We start from the raw sequence: 21,848 nt of genomic DNA, 5'->3' as shown, positions 1-21,848 counted from the left end.
GTGATAAATAAACACTGATACAGGCGTGGCACCCCTCCGGGGAGGGTGTTGTTTATGGGGATCATTTTGCTTGCTGTCCTCAGAACAGTATCCCTCAGCAACCCCCCCCCCTCCACTCACACACACACACACACACACACCAGCATCATACAAACACATATGATGCTGTAATGATGGATATAAGACAAATAAATTATTATTGTTATTATATTTTTTATTAAATACGATTGAACCAGGGACTTAAGACTATTTGATGGTCAATTTGATTTTGTTGTCTTTTGTGATTCACAACCTCTCTGACATCTTATTTCTCTCTATGCAATGCACAATACTCCTTCTCCATCAAATGCTTCATGAAGATGCTCTCTCTAGTTCTCCCTCTCTCTCTGTCAGTTTTTATTTATTACTAGTCTACTCCCTCTCTCTTTTTCTTTGTCTTTGTAGTGCATAGACAATATCCGCTGTAATGGATTGATGACCAGTGTATTTGAGGAGAACTCCAAGGTTACCGTGCCTCATATGATCAAGTAAGTGTCTTTGCATGTGTAAGGAGGAACACCCATCTCTTCATGTTGCTTTCTTAAGTACCCCGGGGTGAAAAAGTTGTAGTTATGTGGGCTTAAAGCAGATTATCAGGCTTTATATCATGTTTTATGCTTTATTATTATGTGTATGCTGTTGCTTAAAATCTGCTGGACTGCATTGGTATCCATTGGTTTTCACTCTTATATTTTAACTACATTCTTTGCACAGATTTTTTTTTTTTTACCAATTTCTCTCACTATTTTTGGCTTAGTTACTCTCGTAACCTTTTCCTTGCTTTACATCTCAACAGTCACCCGTGCTTGGTTTTGTGTGTGTTTGCCTGTATGTTGTGCGTGTCCATCAGATCCGATGTGCGTCTCCATAAAGATGATGTTGACATTTGCTTCAGCAAGACGCTCAACTCCTGCAAGGTCCCCCAGATCCGCTATGCCAGTGTGGAACGGCTGCTGGAGAGGCTGACCGACCTGCGCTTCCTCTCCATTGACTTCCTGAACACCTTCCTCCATACGTACAGGATCTTCACCACTGCTACCGTGGTCATGGACAAGCTGGCCGACATCTACAAGAAGCCCTTCACCTCAATTCCGATCAGGCGAGACATGCCTCAAACACATGTATTTCCACAGAAGCAACGGGGAAAAGGAGGGAAAAAGCACACACACATCATGTCTTCCTATACTTGTGGGGACCCCTCATTGACTATATTCATTCCATAGCTCTTAACCCTAACCATCATAACTACATGCCTAACCTTAACCCTTAACCTAATCCTAATTCTAACCCTAAATCAAAACCCAATTCCTAACCCAAAATAGACCCATTTCCTCATGGGTCCCATAATATGTCCCCACAAGGTAGGTGGTCTCAGGTTATTCTATTCTAATGGGAACATTTGGTCCCCATTAGGATAGAAAAACCTGGTATATACACACACACACACACACACCTCCCACAGAGGTAGAGGCGCCTCACAATTCCTGCAATAATTAACCCTTGCCAGTTTGTTTTAATGAAGGTTTTATGAATTTGAGTTTGCATTTTTATGCACTTGCAGTCATGTTTTTCAAGTTTGTGCGTGGATGTGTGTATATCTGTGCAGTATTTATACATTTGTCTGAATAGTATGCATATTTGTGTGTGTGTGTGTGTGTGTGTGTGCATAATGGCATTGTCTGAGTGTGTTGGGGGAGTGTTTTATGAGCTTTCCCGTTTTTCTCAGTCTGCGAATGATGTACTCAGATGTGGGTCAGTGCCCTGGGCTCAACAGCAAGCTACCACCTCTGGCTGCAAGGTTAAATACATATTGGCTGAAATACACACTGGCTTGTGTGTGGAACAGATGCTTTGACAATGTTGCACTTGGCAGAGCCATAGGAATAATAAAGTATATGTCAGAGGAGGGGTTTTTCTCTCTCTCTCTCTCTCTCTCTCTCTCTCTCTCTCTCTCTCTCTCTCTCTCTCTCTCTCTCTCTCTCTCTCTCTCTCTCTCTCTCTCTCCCGCCATGTCATCTACGCTCTATCTGCATCCAATAGTCTGTTTATATTCCTGTCAGGACTTGATCACTGCTCTAACTGGAAAAGCTATACCATTTCCTCTGCCCAAGGGCAGGTGTGTGTGTGTGTGTGTGTGTGTGTGTGTGTGTGTGTGTGTGTGTGTGTGTGTGTGTGTGTGTGTGTGTGTGTGTCAGTAACCACTAACTCAACGTCCCTTTTGGTTTCCCTCATATGGGAGATAAAAGGGCTCACTCAGTCATACCTGTAGACACACAAGCGCACAAACGCTGTGTGTTCTCTCTCTCTCTCTCTCTCTCACACACACACACACACACACACACACACACACACACACACACACAGAGTCATATCTCTGGGGCTCGCTGCCCTGGACTTGCTCATTCTCATGTGTCAATATCTGGAAGGCAGAAGGTATGCTGCTGTTGAGTGACTCATATTCCCATTCCCCTTCCCAAACCCTCTTTCACAATATTCATCTGTTTTAACCCTGTCCTTTCACGTCACGTCACCTCTCATTACACTGTTCACCTACTCTCTAACCATCACCATTTATCCAGATACTCTTGTTTGTGCATTTCATCACTTATTCCATCCCTTTTGATCCAATTGTTGTAATCCATCCATCCATCCAACCACTCATGTCCTCTCCTACTACAGGGTGCAGTACCACTCATTTGACCGTCTGTCCATCACGTCCATATGTCCTGACTACAGTTTGAAGATCAAGAAGATAGCCCTGGACCAGTCAAAGTAACTCTCTGTCTCTCTCTCATGCTTCCTGTCTCCTTCTTTCACTTTCTCTCCTCTCTGTTTCTTACCCCTCTCCTCTCCTCTGTGGTCTTGGACGGGTGCCTCAGCATGACCTTGCCCTCATCAGTGACTCGCTGATCTGACATGAATGGATAGGTGGAAATAACCAACCACTCTTTATTCATTCATTCATTCATTTTCCAAGCCAATTATCCTAATTAGGGTTGGAGGTGCTGGAGCCTATCCCAGGGCTGACGGGGCAGAAGGCGGGGAAAAATCCTAGACAGGTCGCCAGTCCATCTCAGGGCCGACACACAGGCAGACACATTCATGCACACATTCACACTTAGGGGCAGTTTAGTATCTCCGACTCACCTGACTTACATGGGTTTGGACTGTGGGAGGAAACCGGAACGCCCTGCAGAAGCCCACGCAGACACTGGGAGAACATGCAAACCCCACACAAACCACTCTTTAGAATTCACCAATCCAACCATGTTAGGTCCTGTGATGGTTTGGAAGAGGGACAAAGCACTTCTCTAGTGTTGAAGAGTACCAGCTGCAGCCCATCTGTTGCATTTCCTCCACAAGCACATCTTTACCCCCCCACCCCACCCCACACTCACACACACAGACTCAACGCACTACTTCCTCGGTTCGACACCCTCAAGGCTGCACTCCTCTCTCCATCTATATTGATTGCTACCCTCTCTTTGTCACCGGCCTTCAATTTGCTTTATTTCTCGTCCTGAAGCATCCTTTGCTGCCTGCGTTTCTGCTGCTTGCTTCAAGGTTACTGAGCTCTCCCGCCAAACTCTTGCTCAGTCTGTCTGCCTTTTCGCTTTCTTCCTCCATCGCTCATGGTTTTCTAAACCCCTGTTTTACCTTGACTGATACACTGGAGGCTGGAAATCATCTCAGTTAAAATTAGTTCGATACAAGTCTCTTTTTTTTCTCCCCCCCTGAAACCGGCGGACACAGATTTTCGCATCATCGATTCTTCCCAATTGGCACTCCTTTAGATGGATGATGCCTACAGTTGCCAATAATATACATAATACAGCATTCTTGCCCTGGAAGAGCTGTCTCCTATCAATGATCAGTTTGCACGACTTCCTGCATCTTTTTTATTCTGCTTGATGCCTTATCTTTCTGCTTATTTCTTTTTCGGTTCCACCGTTTTTTTGCTGACATTTTACTTTGTCTCTCACCGTCAGGTCCTTGGAGCTTTTCTTTGCCACCAATCAGAATAACAGAAGTGGGGAGCACATCAACGACCGATCTCCTCGTCTCTGCCGCAAGTTCTCCTCACCTCCTCCACTGTCGATCCCCTCCCGCACCTCCTCCCCCGTTCGGACACGGAAGCTCTCGCTCCATTCTCCTGTCACTTCCAGGGTGGGGGCCCTCGACCTGACAAGCCAGGTATCCAACCCCAACCTCAACCACAGCACCTCCCAGTCTGCTGCTAGCAGCCCGACATCCACCCACACCCCCCAAACCCCACCGTCTCAGACGCCGACTCCAACCACCTCCTCCCCACCTCCATCCTCCACCTCACCCCCGCCCAGCATCTCCAAACTGTTACAGGACCAAGTCTCTCCCGTTCCCTCCTCCCCGGAACAGAGCCCCTCCCCAATCGCAGAGGGAGAGGAGCTGCCCAGGACTGATGCCTTCTGCGGAAAACTGAGACGCAGCATCCGCAGAGGTAATGCTTTAATGTCTGTGCAAACACAGCACAAAAACAGATGCCACTTTACAATAATGCGTACTCTATAAAGGGTTTGTGTTGTTAGTGGTTACTTATTACTTTAGTAATGCTTAATATATCATTTATCAATACATTACAAAACAGTAATAAGATGTTATAACTATCAAAAAGACATGCATGTTAGGATTAATACTCCTGTCTGTGTCCTTGACTAAGGCAATGGAAAGAAGAACTGGGGCTGCAACTGCCCACTGCTCCTATACAATAGGGTGGGTTAAATGCAGTGAATAGATTTATTGTAAGAATACAATGACAAAATGAAGTGGCTTTCTTCTGTAATGGGGCTTTCTTATAATGTATAATTAAACTTTTGGGTTGCCTGGTCAGGAGCTCACACTTTATCAATACGAAAGTCTCTGCAGACATTATCTCGGAAACCATGCAACCAGCGATGACTGACTATTCACAATTCTTAGTGAGTGGCGTACAATTAACATGACTTGAAAATGTTGTGCAATGCATATGCAAATGTTGGTTTTCATGCATTAGCGACAGCAACTACCGTGGTTAAATATAAGGTTAGCTTAGTAATTATAACGTTATGCAGTAGCTGGAGAGGCTACTACACAAAGGTTTGGACGTCTCTGTGTAATCATGTGGTTTTCGAGAGAATGTCCCAACCTGCCACCAAAAGGTTTTTTTATTGATGCTTTATAACATCTTATTACTGATTTATGACATTATCAAATAGCTAATTTGTTAATTAACAAATTCTAACAGTAATAATAACAGGCAGATTGGTGCAGCATCAGCAGTAATGCAGACATTGTGTCAGACCGTTGTGGTGAAGAAGGAGCTGAGCCGGAAGGCAAAGCTCTCAATTTACCTTTCAGTCTTCGTTCCAACCCTCACCTATGGTCATGAGCTTTGGGTAGTGACCAAAAGGATGAGATTGCGGATACAAGGGGCTGAAATGAGTTTCCTCTGTAGGGTGTCTGGGCTCAGCCTTAGAGATAGGGTGAGGAGCTCCGACATCCGGGGGGAGCTCCGAGTAGAGCCACTGCTCCCTCGCATCGAAAGGAGTCAGTTGAGGTGGTTCGGGCATCTGATTAGGATGCCTCCTGGACGCCTTCCTTTGGAGGTTTTCCGGGCACGTCCAACTGGGAGGAGACCCCAGGGTAGACCGAGAACTCGCTGGAGGGACTACATGTCCAATCTGGCCTGGGAACACCTTGGGATCCCCCAGGAGGAGCTGGAGGGCGTTGCTGGGGACAGGGATGTCTGGAGCCCTACTTAGCTTGCTGCCACTGCGACCCGACTCCGGAGAAGCAGCTGATAATGAGATGCCATGACAAATAGTTATTAACTACTTATAAAGTAATCAACAATCACTAAAATACCCTTTTCAAAGTATGCCTTACTGTAAAGTGGTACCCAAAAACATGTCTATACTCGCAACACCTCTGTGCATTGACATACATATAGATGTCTTGCCACAACTGTAAATAATGCCATGCATGCATGCACACAAAGTTGTGCAGCAAGTTGAAGCGGTCTCGTCAATATGTCAGTGAAAATCCTGTATTTGGAAAGTGTGTTATGGTATTTGATTTGCAAATTTACTTTTAGCTTTTGCAATGAATGGATTTGCTTGTATAGTACAGATTGCACTTAGAGTGCACAAATATCTATCAAGAACATGGAGCAAAATCCCCCATCCGGTACATAGAAGCAGACCCAAGCAGTTGGGGTGGAGGTGGATGAGCAGCGGCAAAACAGTCATTACAGCGGCACGAACTACGTAGTTTCCTCCAGTAACAACCTTGTGTGTGACTGATGTGTGGTTAATCTGTGGTTTAGGCCAACTGGGTCAACAGCCAGTGAGAGCCCCCCAGCTGAATGTTCATGATGGCTCATGAAGACAGTTAGTTAGTTATTGATAGTGGAGAATAGCCCAAATTCATTTGCTCTTTCCATGGACTTTTAACTTTTTTTTTTTTAATCTTGTGCCAGTAACTTTTTGTTGAAATAATATATAATTTTATAGATTATGGCAGAGTCGTCGGCTCCGTTTCACCAAAATTAGCTGCAACAAAAGCTGATTACAATAACAATCAATTTCATCACAAATTTTGTAATAATATTATCAAGTCTGAGCCCTCTTAAACAAAGCTCCCATGATTTCAAGGTATTTCCTGCCCTTATTGGGCTAACAACCCTTGTTAATTACCCCTAGTATTTTTCGCAGTATTTGTAGCTTGCACACCTCTTCTACAAGCCTCTGGTGGGGGAAGGAAAGATGATGTGCAGCCTGACAATGCTGTGGAAGCCAGTGATTGGGTTATGCATCACACACCACGTCGGCCAAGTATTTCTTCACACAGAAACTTGACCAAAATACATCACCCGCCAAATGGGCAGGCAACTTCACAACGCTACACACTGCAGCAAACGTTTACCTGCAGTTTGGTGGGTTGGCATAGGTTAATTTCAAGCCTGTACCCCAGACTGCAGTTTGTTCTGCATGTGTTGGAGTTTTATATATATATATATATATATATATATATATATATATATATATATATATCAACATGGATTTAATATATATATATATATATTTATATATACACACTAATTTTAATACATACGCGCGCGCGCGCACACACACACACACACACACACACACACACACACATATATACTGTATGTTGAACTGTATGTAATCGCACTCATTTATACATCCCCGTTCTTTATTCCCTGAGATGGCTTACAAACTACTAGAGGTTACCCATCAGTACACAGTTTGAAGTGTTCCCTGTAAAGCAGCACTAGGCACCTGGTAGGACTCTGCATTCTCTGCATCCTCTTCATTTGACTCATCCATACCAACGCTCTCACCTCAAGTCTCTGGTCTTCTAATTGGGGTGTTAAATAGGCTTCTTAGACCAGCGAAAGGTATCATCAGGGCATTTAAAACACCAAAGACTGGCTGCATTTAGACCTTCATTAGTGTGTGTGTGTGTGTGTGTGTGTGTGTGTGTGTGTGTGTGTGTGTGTGTGTGTGTGTGTGTGCAGTGGCGATTTAATGCACAGGCTTTCGTGTGCGTGTGTGACAGCTGCTCCCCTCTCGCTAGGAGGCAAGGAGCCATTATGAGTTATACCAGCGAGCCGCTCTCTCCTTGTGTCAATATACTCTCACTCTCTATCAGTCAGTCTCTATCTATCTATCTATCTATCTATCTATCTATCTGTTTTTGACTGTATACCTATCTGTCTATTTCTGTCTGTCTGTCTCTCTTTCACTCTCACTCCCTCTCTCCCTTTTTTCTGGTAGTCTGTGACTCTGTGAGAGTGTGTTCTTACACTGACACATTGCCAATATCACATCAGAGCATGTGTTCAGATGACAGTCATTGGATGAAATCTCCCACAGTTATATATCCTCTCTCTCCATCCATCTAGCCAAGTCATTTAAAGCCATATTCCACTTCACCCTGGCAGTAATTAAAACATTTGGATAGATATAGTAAGCCTGCTGATGTCCTTACAAACAGTTGTGGTTTCTTCTTGGTGAGTGTGTTTGGGGAGGGGGAGGGGGGTTATGTATCCTACTGCGAATAATAATCCTAAAACCTTGATCCTGACCATCATTACATCTTCCTGCCCAGCTGTTCTGGAGTCAGTGTCACTGGAGAAGATCATCCCAGAGTCTCCTCAGAATAGTGACGCGGGAGACATGTCCCCATGTCGTTCCCCCTCTACGCCCCGACACCTCCGCTACAGACAGCCCGGAGGTAGGTTACGATGTGTGTGTGTGTGTGTGTGTGTGTGTGTGTGTGTGTGTGTGTGTGTGTGTGTGTGTGTGTGTGTGTGTGTGTGTGTGTGTGTGTGCTATAGACATGCACATGTGCGTAGTTCATGACTCACAGCTAGAGTACTATGCCTGGGTCATGGGCAAGGGCATCAAAGCCAGAAGCGTCCGCAGGGCAGTGCTGTGCCTGCTGACAGACTACACTGCCGGGTCACAGAACCCTACACCTGGAGCCTGACATGGTTACTACAGTGGCATAATACAAAGTTCAAACACACCAGGAACACAGCACAAGGGCCCTGTGTGTGTGTGTGTGTGTGTGTGTGTGTGTGTGTGTGTGTCTGTGTGTGTGTCTGTGTGTGTGTCTGTGTGTGTGTGTGCTTGAGAGAGAGAGAGGAAGTGAGAGAGGAACTGTGTTTTCTGGGGCAGTTTTCTTTGGCCCAACTGAGCCCAGTTAAATGGTCTGCTTGGATGACAGAAAATGGAAATTGACCCTGCATGTAGGACAGAGGGAACAAGGTAAGCCACTGTGAGATTGTTTTCTCAAATATGAAATAGAAAATTAGTCTCTTGGTCAGCTGGCCTCGGTTGATGTTTGGAATAGGGATATATCATGATGATGATGCTGGTGGTGACAGTGTGCATAAGGGCGACAATGATGAAGATGAGGATTGATGAGAGCTGAGAACGATGTGGATGGTGATAACAGGTTTTAATGGGGTTGGTAATTGAGATGATGGCAAGGAAGGGGATAATTAGGGGGAGGAGATAGAGATAGAGAAAGCGGAAGAAGGACAATGAAAGTGTTGTATTTATGCCTATATGACAATGACTGTCTCCAATGTTGTAAATGCCATAGTAATGAAGACGGTGCTAATGATAATATGGTAATAATGGTAATGACAACTATAAAAAGATGATTATAATGATGGATGATGAAGGTGATGACGAAAGCACCATGATGGTAATGGTGAGAGTGACATTTTAATGGGAGTAAAGACTATTATTTTGATTATGATTTTGATGGTGGAGGGCGCTCTGTGTCTTTGTCTGTAGCTCAGTCCGGGGAGAATTCCCGCTGTTCTGTCTCCCCTGCCTCAGCCTTTGCTATTGCTACGGCAGCAGCAGGACATGGTGCACCACCAGGTATACACACACGTTCTCTGCCGAGTTTACACCAAAGATTCAGGATGAGATGAGTTGCAACTACTTGCAGAAGAATGTGGTCTGCAACATCCTAAAACCTGCCAGTTTACATCCATGAGACTAGACGAGATGGTGCATTGTTTCCATAGCAACAACTCTCTGTACTTCCGTTCTAACTACTGGCTTTTTGGACTTTTTTCTAGCTGGATATCCCCCTCCCCCTTTTTTTTCTCCCCAATTGTATCTGGCCAATTACCTGACTCTTCCGAGCCATCCCGGCTGCTGCTCCACCCGCTCTGCCGATCTGGGGAGGGCTGCAGACTACCATATGTCTCCCGTTACATGTGGAGTCGCCAGCCACTTCTTTTCACCTGGCAGTGAGGAGTTTCGCCAGGGGGGCATAGCGCATGGGAGGATCACGCTATTCCTCCCCAGTCCCCCCCCCCCCCGAACAGGCACCCCGACTGACCAAAGGAGGCGCTAGTGCAGCGATCAGAACACATACCCACATCCGGCTTCCCACCTCCGGACACGTACAATTGTGTCTGTAGGGACGCCCGACCAAGCTGGAGGCAACACGGCGATTTGAACCGGGATCCCCGTGTCGGTAGGCAACGGAGTAGACCGCTATACTGCCTGGATGCCCCTAGCTGGATATTTTCTACTATGTTAAAATATGAATGAGGATAGTGATAGTGAGTTACTTGCTACAGTTGCAGTTCTCGTATTAATATAATGGCAAATACCTAAAAAAGAAAAACCAGAGGGTTGAGAATTTGGAGCCATCCATGGGTGCTTCACAGTAATACCCATGGGCCTTATGCAAATTTTAAGCCATGAATCTGAGACAGGAGATCTCTTCTCTTTTGTCCATTTCTCCCGTCTATTCCCGGAGCAGTCCCGTCATTTAGAGGAACTGGTGTCACCACATCAGCCGCTCCCCCTGGTGGAACGCTGTCTCGATAGATGGCGTTTTCTCTGCTTTCTCTGAAAGCTTGTAACTGACTTGACCGGCGGACTTTGCTACGAGCTGATTGGCTGTTGAAACAGGAGACGTGCCTTATGTTCTGAAACCGGCCAATGGTGACTTGACAAGCTGAGTTGCAGACGACGCCATTAGCCGGCTTGATTCCAGCTGAGACGATGTCGTTTACACCGCTGCACCTTTCTAAAACAGTTTCATCTCGTTGTGAAACTTTGGTCTAAACGCCGCTTCTCTCGCTCTCTCTCTCTCTCTCACACACACACACACATACATTGTCTTTACAGCGATCTTAAATGTTAACAGCTGGATTGACGGTTCATTCATTTTTTTTGTCTTCTGTCTTCTCCTCCAGTGTTTACTAACTCGGAGAGGACTTGTGACAAAGAGTTTATCATCCGTAGAGCTGCAACGAACAGAGTCCTCAACGTGCTGCGGCACTGGGTCTCCAAACACTCCCAGGTCTGTACCCAACTTGTATGTATGTGTGCGTTGTGTGTGCCTGTCTGTGTGTGTTTGCTTGTGTATGAATATGTATGAGTGCAACCGACTCCCTGTGTTTTCCTGCAGTGATAAAGGCTGTGGTTTCTGCTCCACTGCTCTCACGTCAGTGTGCAAACACACTCAGCTAAACACACAACGCAATGAAACACATAAAATTGCTGCAATATCATTTGGACAACCAACCCAACCCACTTTAATCCACCCACCTACTCTTGTGATAAAGGCAGTGGTCTCTAATGAATTGACTATCAAGGTAATTGTCTGGCTCTCCCTGCATGGAGGCCCTCCCAGTCTAATTGCATCGATCTGTTTTATGTATTTTTCTTCGATAATACAAAACTGTCTGTTGACAGGGCAGCTTCCAGCGGGCCTATTAGCACACAGAACCAATCACAGAAACACACACACACACACCGGAGACCACAGAACAAAGAGCTTGTTAAAAAGTGACCTTTGAACAAGAGTTGGAATGGGTGGGGGTGGTTGGGGGAGTTGTTGAGAACAGGGGTGGAAAGAAAGATGCAAAGGAGGACTTGAGGTTGCAGATATGGAGAGGTGGTGTGCAGGAGCAGAGATGCATTTATGTTTTATGATCAGTAGAGGCCGACCCAAACACAGACACAGACAGTGGAATTAGGTAATATGAAAAGGGGTTTATTGTAGGAATAAAGGGGGCATTGAGGATGGCAGGCAAGGCAGAAGGTTGAGAGGCGATGGTTGATGGCAGAGTTGAGCTGAGCAGGACAGGTGGACGAGGGAGTGAGCGTGGCTGGCTGAGGATGAGCTCTGGGGTTTGGTAAGCGAGCCGGTGAGGGGCAGGCAGGCAGGGGGACCAGAGAGTAGTGACCCTGGAAGCACAAGGAAACATGGTAAATACAGTCAAAGAAGGTTGAATCAGTTCATCTGGATAAAACGTTTATTGACAGATACGTTTCATCACTCATCTAACAGTCTAAACTGACTGCAGGTATCCCCACCCTTATGAACAATACAGTTGCATAACGACTGAAACCAACGACCAGTTTCATATGCAAATATGGGTGTGAGCATTAACTAGCGTTTCAATGGCTATGTGTACTATTCACAGAGGATTTGGGAATTTTTGCAATGACATTGTGATTATACATCTGTCGCCATTTTAGGTTGCAAACATTCCCAAATCCTTTGTGAATAGTACACACGGCCATTGAAACTGGTCGTTGGTTTCGGTCGTTATGCCACTGTATTGTTTATAAGGGTGGGGATACCTGCAGTCAGTTTAGACTGAAGAGGTCACTTAGTTGAGTGATGAAACATATCTGTCAATAAACGTTGTATCCAGATGAACTGGTTCAAACTTCTTGGATTTTCTTAGCTGGATTATTGAGCATGCATCAAGACATGGTAAATACAGGTAATGCAAACAACACGAGGGATAACTCTGAACATGCAGTTGCAGAGAGACTACCACTGTAGTCGAAACAATGATCTGGCGATGAGTGGATGGAGAACCAGAGTAGATATACTGTTGAGTTGATGAGTTGATGGAAGGCAGTGTGCAGGCTGGGCGGGCAAAGTGAATGAGCCGCCAATCAGGAGGGAGCCGGAGGATGCCAGGGAAGGAAGCCACGCCCACACCATATGCACACACAGAGACAGATGAGAAAAGAGGAGACATGGGAAAAGGGAAACACAAGGAAAACAACTGGAGGCAAGGCCGGGGCTGTGACACATGTGATGTGTTGAAATAAGAAAGAATGGAGTAGTGAATTAAAGTGCTTGTATGTCATTGCTGAAAGTAATGTTGACAGTCCTTTGTGTATGTGTGTGTAGGACTTTGAGATGAACGGAGATCTGAAGATTGGAGTAATTTGTCTCCTGGAAGAGGTACTCAGAGATCCAGACCTCCTGCCTCAGGAGAGGAAAGCCACTGCCAATATATTAAGGTGGTAGATACACAGAAACATCTACTGACTAACGAAAATATGATCTCACTCACCAGCACTAGCAAGCATGCACACACACACACACACACACACACACACACACACACACACACACACACACACACACACACACACACACACACCCACACACCAGTAACGGACTTACAGAATTAGCACACTGCTCCAGAGAGGTCAAGTCTAACAAATCACATGTTCTCCTTCTAGTGCCCTTTCTCAAGATGAGCAGGATGATGCCCAGTTGAGGATAGAGGACATCTTACAGATGGTGAGAGAACTACAGGACCCATGATCCTCTGATAACATGAGTCATGGTATTACTGATATGTTGTGTGCACCAGTCGTTGAAGTAGAATAAAAAAAATGTGGGTATTCACTTGGTTGGCATTTTGGTGTGCATATCGGTGAAGCCCTGGCAATGTGATGAGTATACTAAAACATAATGCTGATGTTCACAACACATATTACTACAAAAAAGGACATGAAATTCAGTTGTATTTTTTCTGAAAATGTAAAACTGCAAATGAAAAATCTAATCAAATAAAAATAGAGTATGGATTAATTCAATCCAGCGTGCCATGGGGCGGTTTGCAGCTGAGTGTGAAATGGCCGGGATGCGAGTCAGCACCTCCACGTCTGAGGCCATGGTTCTGTACCGGAAAATGGTGGATTGCTCCCTCCGGGTTGGGGATGAGTTGTTGCCTCAAGTGAAGGAGTTCAAGTATCTCGGGGTCTTGTTCACAAGTGAGGGTAAGATGGAGCGGGAGATTGACAGGCGGATTGGCGCAGCATCAGCAGTAATGCGGATGTTGCACCAGACCGTTGTGGTGAAGAGGGAGCTGAGCTGGGAGACAAAGCTCTCAATTTACCAGTCAATCTTTGTTCCAACCCTCACCTATGGTCATGAGCTTTGGGTAGGGACCGAAAGGGGGAGATCGCAGATACAAGTGGCTGAAATGAGTTTCCTCCGTAGGGTGTCTGTGCTCAGCCTTAGAGATAGGGTGAGGAGCTCGGACATCCGGAGGGAGCTCAGAGTAGAGCCGCTGCTCCTTCACGTCGAAAGGAGTCAGTTGAGATGGTTCGGGCATCTGGTTAGGATGCCCCCTGGGTGCCTTCCTTTGGAGGTTTTCTGGGCACGTCCAACAGGGAGGAGACCCCGGGGTAGACCCAGAACTCGCTGGAGGGACTACATGTCCAACCTGGCCTGGATACATCTTGGGATCCCCCAGGAGGAGCTGGAGGGCATTGCTGGGGAGAGGGACGTTTGGAGTGCCCTGCTTAGCTTGCTGCCACCACGGCCCGACCCCAGAGAAGCGTCTGATGATGAGATGAGATGAGGTACTGCAATGCAAAAGAAAAATTACTTTCAGGAGGTTCTGTAAAATTGATCAGTTGGGAAGCAGCATGTGAGACTCAGGAACTTGGAAACTTGGTGGACTTTGGGGGAATTAAGTTCTTTGATTTGACATTTATCGAGGGTGCAACGAAATTAATTTTATTTTTGAGAGCGAGAGGGAGTTAGTGAGAGATGCTGTCATGGGCATAAATTCTATGTGTACCTGGAGCTAAGGAGAAGTATGCAAGAAAAAGTCCCAGGACTCCTAAGAGCCAGTGAGTGCAGGTCCACTTCAAGCACTGACATGCACTGTAGTCAGTTATTACATGGCTTTTTTTAATCCTCTATTCTGATTGGTCAGTTAAAGTTTTCTGTGGTCAGTTATTTCTGAATAGCAGACCGATGTCAACACTGCTGTTGAGCTGCGGCCTCATCACCCTTCCTGTTCATTATTAATGCACCTCATGAAGCCTTTGTAGGCTAATGTTAGCAAGCTAAATATACAGACCCAAGACTGGTCAAAATAATCTTAAATGATTATTTTGTGTAAATTTATTTTCTTCTTGTGTAAGGATAAGCCGCAAAATGTTTTCAAAATGTAATATTGAAGAACCTCCTGGCGCGCAGCAGAGGTTGTTTTACAAAAGTCTATGAAGCTCATTACATAGAAGTAGACATGTCTTCATGAGAGGGATCTGAAATTTCAGCAATCTCCAAGAAATGAGAAAAGACAACATTCAACCATGTAAACGCAGGAGAATTTCACCTGTCGTACCATGTTAGTACAGTTTTACTCAACGATCGGTTTTTAAAAAAATGGATTCAAGGATTAAGTGGTCCTGTGTGCTGGGATAAACCATGTTTATCAAACCAGCATATTATACTTCTTTACAGGCATGTATGTCAAAGTTCGTCTTTCAGTAATAGTATTGCTTGTGTACTCATACAACAAACCCATACCTTCACTTCACCATCCATCCATCCATCCAAGCCGCTTATCCTGCTCTCAGGGCCGCGGGGATGCTGGAGCCTATGCTCGCAGTCATTGGGTGGCAGGCGGGGAGACACCCTGGACAGGCCGCCAGTCCATCACAGAGCCCACTCACACACACACACGTGTATGTCCATAATCTTTAAGACATGAAAAGCCTCATTTGGAACATACTGTTCTGTCCCCCGATCAGAGGGAGGAAAAACACCCTCTCATGACCATGACAGTCTTCGGGGGGACTGTCAGCTGTCACAAACTGTATCCATCTCAGCCAGTGTCTATGTTAGGAATTCATCTCTCCATATTGTTTGTTGTTTGTTTGTTTTTTGCTGTTTTGTGTGTGTGTGTGTGTGTGTGTGTGTGTGTGTGTGTGTGTGTGTGTGTGTGTGTTCGTTTTTGCAGGCGGAGTGCCCTAAGGTGGAGTGTTTTGAGTCTCTGTCAGCGATGGAGCTAGCTGAGCAAATCACTCTGCTGGACCACATTGTCTTCAGAAGCATTCCTTATGAGTCAGTCCTCTCTTAATAATGTCACAGCTGCAGCAGAGTAAATGACTTATTGTGGATGCAGGATATTTGTGTACTACAAAACTGTGTATAAAGGACCACAGTCTCAGTAAAGTTCAGTGTGCTTTGAGGAAGCCCATGAGACTCGGGATTTAACCACAAACTTGTACTTTTTAGACAAATAACAGTCAGATCTTTGAAATTGTGCTACACTCGGGCATCCGGGTGGCGTGGCGGTCTATTCTGTTGCCTACCAACATGGGGATTGGTGATTCAAATCCCTGTGTTACCTCCGGCTTGGTTGGGCATCCCTACAGACACAATTGGCCGTGTCTGCGGGTGGGAAGCCGGATGTGGGTATGTGGCCTGGTCGCTGCACTAGCGCCTCCTCTGGTCGGTCGGGGTGCCTGTTCGGGGGAGGGGGAACTAAGGGGAATGGCATGATCCTCCCACGTGCTACGTCTCCCTGGTGAAACTCCTCAGTCAGGTGAAAAGAAGCAGCTGGCGACGCCACATGTATCGAATGAGGCATGTGGTAGTCTGCAGCCCTCCCCGGATCGGCGGAGGGGGTGGAGCAGAGACCGTGACAGCTCAGAGAGTGGGGTGATTGGCCAGGTACAATTGGGGGGGGGGGGGCTAAGGGGGGGGGTAATTGTGCTACGCTTGCATTTCTTGGTGAGCAGTTGGTTGGAAGTAAAATACTCACCAACCCTTGCAGGATGGTGTGTAATATTCTCTAGTCACAGAGTTTGGTTAATGTTAGCTGTAGTCTATGTGGTGTGACTATGCCAAGTCGCCATATAGTATATATAGTATATATAGGGTGAACTGGGCTCTGGTTTGGACTCTTACTGTGGGTCTGACACATCTCTCTCAGGGAATTTCTGGGCCAAGGCTGGATGAAAGTCGACAAGACAGAGAGGACCCCATACATCATGAAAACTAGTCAACACTTCAATGATGTAAGTTGGAAATCGGGTACACAGCAGTCCGCAGGCGTGATTGTGTGCCAATGAGTAAATGTCCACAGTACTTCACTGTATAGTCGTACACTACCGTTCAAAAGTTTGGGATCACCCAAACAATTTCGTGGTTTCCATGAAAAGTCACACTTATTCACCACCATATGTTGTGAAATGAATAGAAAAGAGTCAAGACATTGACAAGGTTAGAAATAATGATTTGTATTTGAAATAAGATTTTTTTTACATCAAACTTTGCTTTCGTCAAAGAATCCTCCATTTGCAGCAATTACAGCATTGCAGACCTTTGGCATTCTAGCTGTTAATTTGTTGAGGTAATCTGGAGAAATTGCACCCCACACTTCCAGAAGCAGCTCCCACAAGTTGGATTGGTTGGATGGGCACTTCTTTGAGCAGATTGAGTTTCTGGAGCATCACATTTGTGGGGTCAATTAAACGCTCAAAATGGCCAGAAAAAGAGAACTTTCATCTGAAACTCGACAGTCTATTCTTGTTCTTAGAAATGAAGGCTATTCCATGCGAGAAATTGCTAAGAAATGGAAGATTTCCTACACCGGTGTGTACTACTCCCTTCAGAGGACAGCACAAACAGGCTCTAACAGGTACTATTTAATGAAGATGCCAGTTGGGGACCTGTGAGGCGTCTGTTTCTCAAACTAGAGACTCTAATGTACTTATCTTCTTGCTCAGTTGTGCAACGCGGCCTCCCACTTCTTTTTCTACTCTGGTTAGAGCCTGTTTGTGCTGTCCTCTGAAGGGAGTAGTACACACCGGTGTAGGAAATCTTCAATTTCTTAGCAATTTCTCGCATGGAATAGCCTTCATTTCTAAGAACAAGAATAGACTGTCGAGTTTCAGATGAAAGTTCTCTTTTTCTGGCCATTTTGAGCGTTTAATTGACCCCACAAATGTGATGCTCCAGAAACTCAATCTGCTCAAAGAAGTGCCCATCCAACCAATCCAACTTGTGGGAGCTGCTTCTGGAAGCGTGGGGTGCAATTTCTCCAGATTACCTCAACAAATTAACAGCTAGAATGCCAAAGGTCTGCAATGCTGTAATTGCTGCAAATGGAGGATTCTTTGACGAAAGCAAAGTTTGATGTAAAAAAAATCTTATTTCAAATACAAATCATTATTTCTAACCTTGTCAATGTCTTGACTCTATTTTCTATTCATTTCACAACATATGGTGGTGAATAAGTGTGACTTTTCATGGAAAACACAAAATTGTTTGGGTGATCCCAAACTTTTGAACGGTAGTGTATATTCATTTAATATCCAGACTCTTCCATTGTCGTTCTTTCCTCTTCCCTTTGCAGATGAGTAACCTGGTGGCTTCTCAGATCATGACCCATACAGACGTGGGCTCCAGGGCTAACTCAATAGAGAAGTGGGTCGCTGTGGCCGACATCTGCCGCTGTCTCAACAACTTCAATGGGGTGTTGGAGATCACCTCTGCGCTCAACCGCAGCGCTATCTATCGGCTAAAGAAGACCTGGGCCAAAGTCTGCAAACAGGTGCAGAAGACTTAACTACACTGCAAACAAACCCTATACTGCACCTTGATGTTTACCCATAATAGTCCTGAACATCATAGTGGTTGTGAATAGAGACTAAAGTATGGCCTTTATCTTTTTACATATCACAAATCACCAGTGTGGTCAGGACAAAGAACATGCATGTAACGGTGTACAGTCTTCATAGCTGTGTTAAATGCTGATGAAAACCGAGCGGCTGTAAAAACATCCATTTAATCAGGTGGCATTCTCAGGAAACTGTGGGTCACCCTTCCTAACCCGAGTTGAATGTGAATCAATAGTTATTGTTTTTCCTCATCATTCATTCCAGTGGGTTTCAGAGTCGGAGCACCAGGGCTGGCTAGGCTAATGTCTTTATGTGTATTCATGATGCATGCATATGTGACAAAATAACGTGATACCGAATTGATTTTCACCCTACATCAATTTGCTTCAGTGTCATTCTACAATAACAGACTACATAACGGAATACATATACATGAATGAGAGGGAGGAGTGGAATGGTGAGGATGCAAGGAGTAGAGGTGACGAAGGCGTATGAGTTTAAATACTTGGGGTCAATTGTACAAAGTAACGGGGAGTGTGGAAGAGAGGTGAAGAAGAGAGTGCAGCCAGGGTGGAGTGGGTAGAGAAGAGTGTCAGGAGTGATTTGCGACAGAAGGGTACCAGCAAGAGTTAAAGGGATGGTTTACAAGATGGTTGTGAGACCAGCTATGTTGTATGGTTTGGAGACAGTGGCACTGATGAAAAGACAGGAGGCGGAGCTGGAGGTGGCAGGGTTGAAGATGCTAAGATTTTCACTGGGAGTGACGAAGAAGGACAGGATTAGGAATGAGTATATTAGAGGGACAGCTCAGGTTGGACGGTTTGGAGACAGAGCAAGAGAGGCAATATTGAGATGGTTTGGACATGTGTGGAGGAGAGATGCTGGGTATATTGGGAGAAGGTTGCTGAATATGGAGCTGCCAGGGAAGAGGAAAAGAGGAAGGCCAAAGAGGAGGTTTATGGATGTGGTGAGAGAGGACATGCAGGTGGCGGGTGTGACAGAGGAAGATGCAGAGGACAGGAAGGAAGCGATGGAAACGGATGATCTGCTATGGCGACCCCTAATGGGAGCAACCAAAAGTAGTAGTAGTAGTAGTAGTAGTCGTACTCGTGGTAGATCATTCTACAATAACACTGAACAGGCTATGAGCTCGGTGATAAACAGTAAACACAAATAAACAAAAGTGATGCTTCCAGATGGAGGAGAGAGGGAAAAGGGCTGATGCCATAATGGTCTATTTACACCGTCACCTTTATACACAAGTAATGACATAATTTGGTCAGGGCATGAAACAGTTTCTTTGTCAGCGAAACATTTAGCTCAACACAGGAAGAGAGAAGGTTGGGATATGTAAACGGTCACCTAATGATGTTTTGAACTTTTTTTTGCTCTTATTTGTCGCCTTTCATAGACAAAGGCCCTGATGGACAAACTACAGAAGACCGTCTCTTCCGAGGGAAGGTTCAAAAACCTGAGGGAGACCCTTAAAAAGTGAGACTTAAAAGAGTTGTGCAATACAGAACTGTGGACTCTCTTCCCCGACACGGTGTCACTGTAGGATGTTATAAAATATTCATGGGGGAAGCATTAGGGTTCATTGTTGTGGTACTGAGACACATTTTATTTCTGTTCAGTGAATTTTCAAGTGTTTGGCTTTTATGCAGACCACTGTTAAACACTCACTGCCAACCCCTCATCCCTCCCCTTAGCTGCAACCCTCCATGTGTGCCATACCTGGGGATGTACCTAACGGACCTGGCTTTCATCGAGGAGGGAACGCCCAATTTCACCGAGGAGGGTCTGGTCAACTTCTCCAAAATGAGGATGGTATGCGGACCCATGCATCTCAGCATGTGTGCAAACGTGCCCAATACATACACACACTCACTCTCTCCCTCTCTTTCCCTGTGTCGCTTTCACTTTCTCACACACACACAAACAAACACACACAAACAGAGGTACAATTTGTAACGATGAAATCAAATGCGGGCATTGTGTTTCTCAGATCTCACACATCATCAGAGAGATCCGACAGTTCCAGCAGACGCCCTACAGGATAGAGCATCAAGTCAAGGTACTCTCTGAAAACAAGGCCTCCTCTCTCACTTCAAACATCTGCTCGTTTTAAAACGCAACTTTCTGGAATAGGTTCTTGTTTCTCCGGTTGGCAGCTTGTTTTAAGTCAGCAAGGCTAAAATGGATGCTCCAGGAAAGCACCACTCTGGGCTCTTGTTGAGGGATTTATCTAAAACCTGTTTGAATGGGTCGTCCGGGTAGCGTGGTGGTCTATTCCGTTGCCTACCAACACAGGGATCACTGGTTCGAATCCCCGTGTTAACTCCAGCTTGGTCGGGCGTCCCTACAGACACAATTGGCCGTGTCTGTGGGTGGGAATGTGTCCTGGTCGCTGCACTAGCGCCTTCTCTGGTTGGTTTAAGCGCCTGTTCGGGGAGGAGGGGGAACTGGGGGGGAATAGAGTGATCCTCCCATGCGCTATGTCCCCCCTGGCGAAACTCCTCACTGTCAGGTGAAAAGAAGCAGCTGGCGACTCCACATGTATCGGAGGAGGTGTGTGGTAGTCTCTGCAGCACTCCCTGGATTGGCAGAAGGGGTGGAGCAGCGACCGGGATGGCTCAGAGGAGTGGGGTAATTGTGCAAATTCAACTGGGGAGAAAAGGGGGGACCCCCCCCCTCAAAAAAAAAAAAACCTGTTTGAATGAGTAAGGGCCTGAAAAGTGGTTTGTTTTTTTATACTGCTATTCCTTGATGTGCTAAACATTGCTTTACTAAAATAATGAGATCATGAGATCAGCTCTGTCAGACCAGATTTCTGACAAACACAGCATCACTTTTCATTATTCATTAAACTGGCAAAAATTGTCTTTCCGCTCCTCGCTGTCTGTCCAGGTGACCCAGTACCTGCTGGATAAGACCCTCATCATGGACGAAGACACCCTCTATGACCTCTCTCTGAAGATTGAGCCCCGGCTCCCAGCTTGAGTGACAGCTGTTGTGGCCAGTTGGAGCCTGCCAACCCTGAAACCCTTGCGAGGGCAACACGCCCACACAATCACATCACTGAAGAGGGCAGAGTGAGGAGTTTAGACAGAGGGATTGAGATGGAAAGAATGTGTGTGTATGTGAGAGAGGGAGAGAGAGAGAGAGAGAGAGAGAGAGAGAGAGAGAGAGAGAGAGAGAGAGAGAGAGAGAGAGAGAGAGAGAGAGAGAGAGAGAGAGAGAGCCTTTGACAAGATACAGAGATGGTGAATGTCGACTGTGACAGACTTTGAGAAGGTGGGATGACGTTAAGTTTGTAAGAAAAGGAAAGGTAATGAAGAAATTCTGTTCATTGAGACAATGGACCGGTTGTTTTCCATGAGAGCGGGAGATAGGGCGGTTGATTGCACATGTTAGTAAAGGTGTACAGGAAATCACATATCACTGTGTGCGCTTGTCATTCCACTCCCAAGAGTACACATGACATCCTACTTCCTGCGACAGTCTGAGAGCACATCGTGTCCGGAGTCTTCGATAAGACTTAAAGCT

The 21,848-nt window shown here is 45.6% G+C and overlaps 1 protein-coding gene across 1 annotated transcript in view; it reads left to right on the top strand.

Annotated features, from left to right (window-relative positions):
* Positions 1-21,302, top strand: part of rasgrf2b (Ras protein-specific guanine nucleotide-releasing factor 2b) — a 61,919-nt gene extending 40,617 nt beyond the window's left edge. Inside the window, exons 14-29 of the mRNA XM_056286253.1 lie at positions 445-527; positions 890-1,138; positions 4,029-4,233; positions 4,324-4,516; positions 8,188-8,313; positions 9,387-9,476; positions 10,814-10,920; positions 12,775-12,887; positions 13,113-13,173; positions 15,635-15,738; positions 16,613-16,697; positions 18,038-18,235; positions 19,714-19,793; positions 20,012-20,129; positions 20,308-20,376; positions 21,210-21,302. Coding sequence (XP_056142228.1) covers positions 445-527; positions 890-1,138; positions 4,029-4,233; positions 4,324-4,516; positions 8,188-8,313; positions 9,387-9,476; positions 10,814-10,920; positions 12,775-12,887; positions 13,113-13,173; positions 15,635-15,738; positions 16,613-16,697; positions 18,038-18,235; positions 19,714-19,793; positions 20,012-20,129; positions 20,308-20,376; positions 21,210-21,302 — 1,974 coding nt within the window. The remainder of the gene's footprint in view (positions 1-444; positions 528-889; positions 1,139-4,028; positions 4,234-4,323; positions 4,517-8,187; positions 8,314-9,386; positions 9,477-10,813; positions 10,921-12,774; positions 12,888-13,112; positions 13,174-15,634; positions 15,739-16,612; positions 16,698-18,037; positions 18,236-19,713; positions 19,794-20,011; positions 20,130-20,307; positions 20,377-21,209) is intronic.
* Positions 21,303-21,848: the final 546 nt, after the last annotated feature.

This window comes from Lampris incognitus, chromosome 1, assembly GCF_029633865.1.
Source record: "Lampris incognitus isolate fLamInc1 chromosome 1, fLamInc1.hap2, whole genome shotgun sequence".
NCBI classification, from domain to species: Eukaryota; Metazoa; Chordata; class Actinopteri; order Lampriformes; family Lampridae; genus Lampris; species Lampris incognitus.
This window is presented reverse-complemented; position numbering and strand designations above follow the sequence as displayed.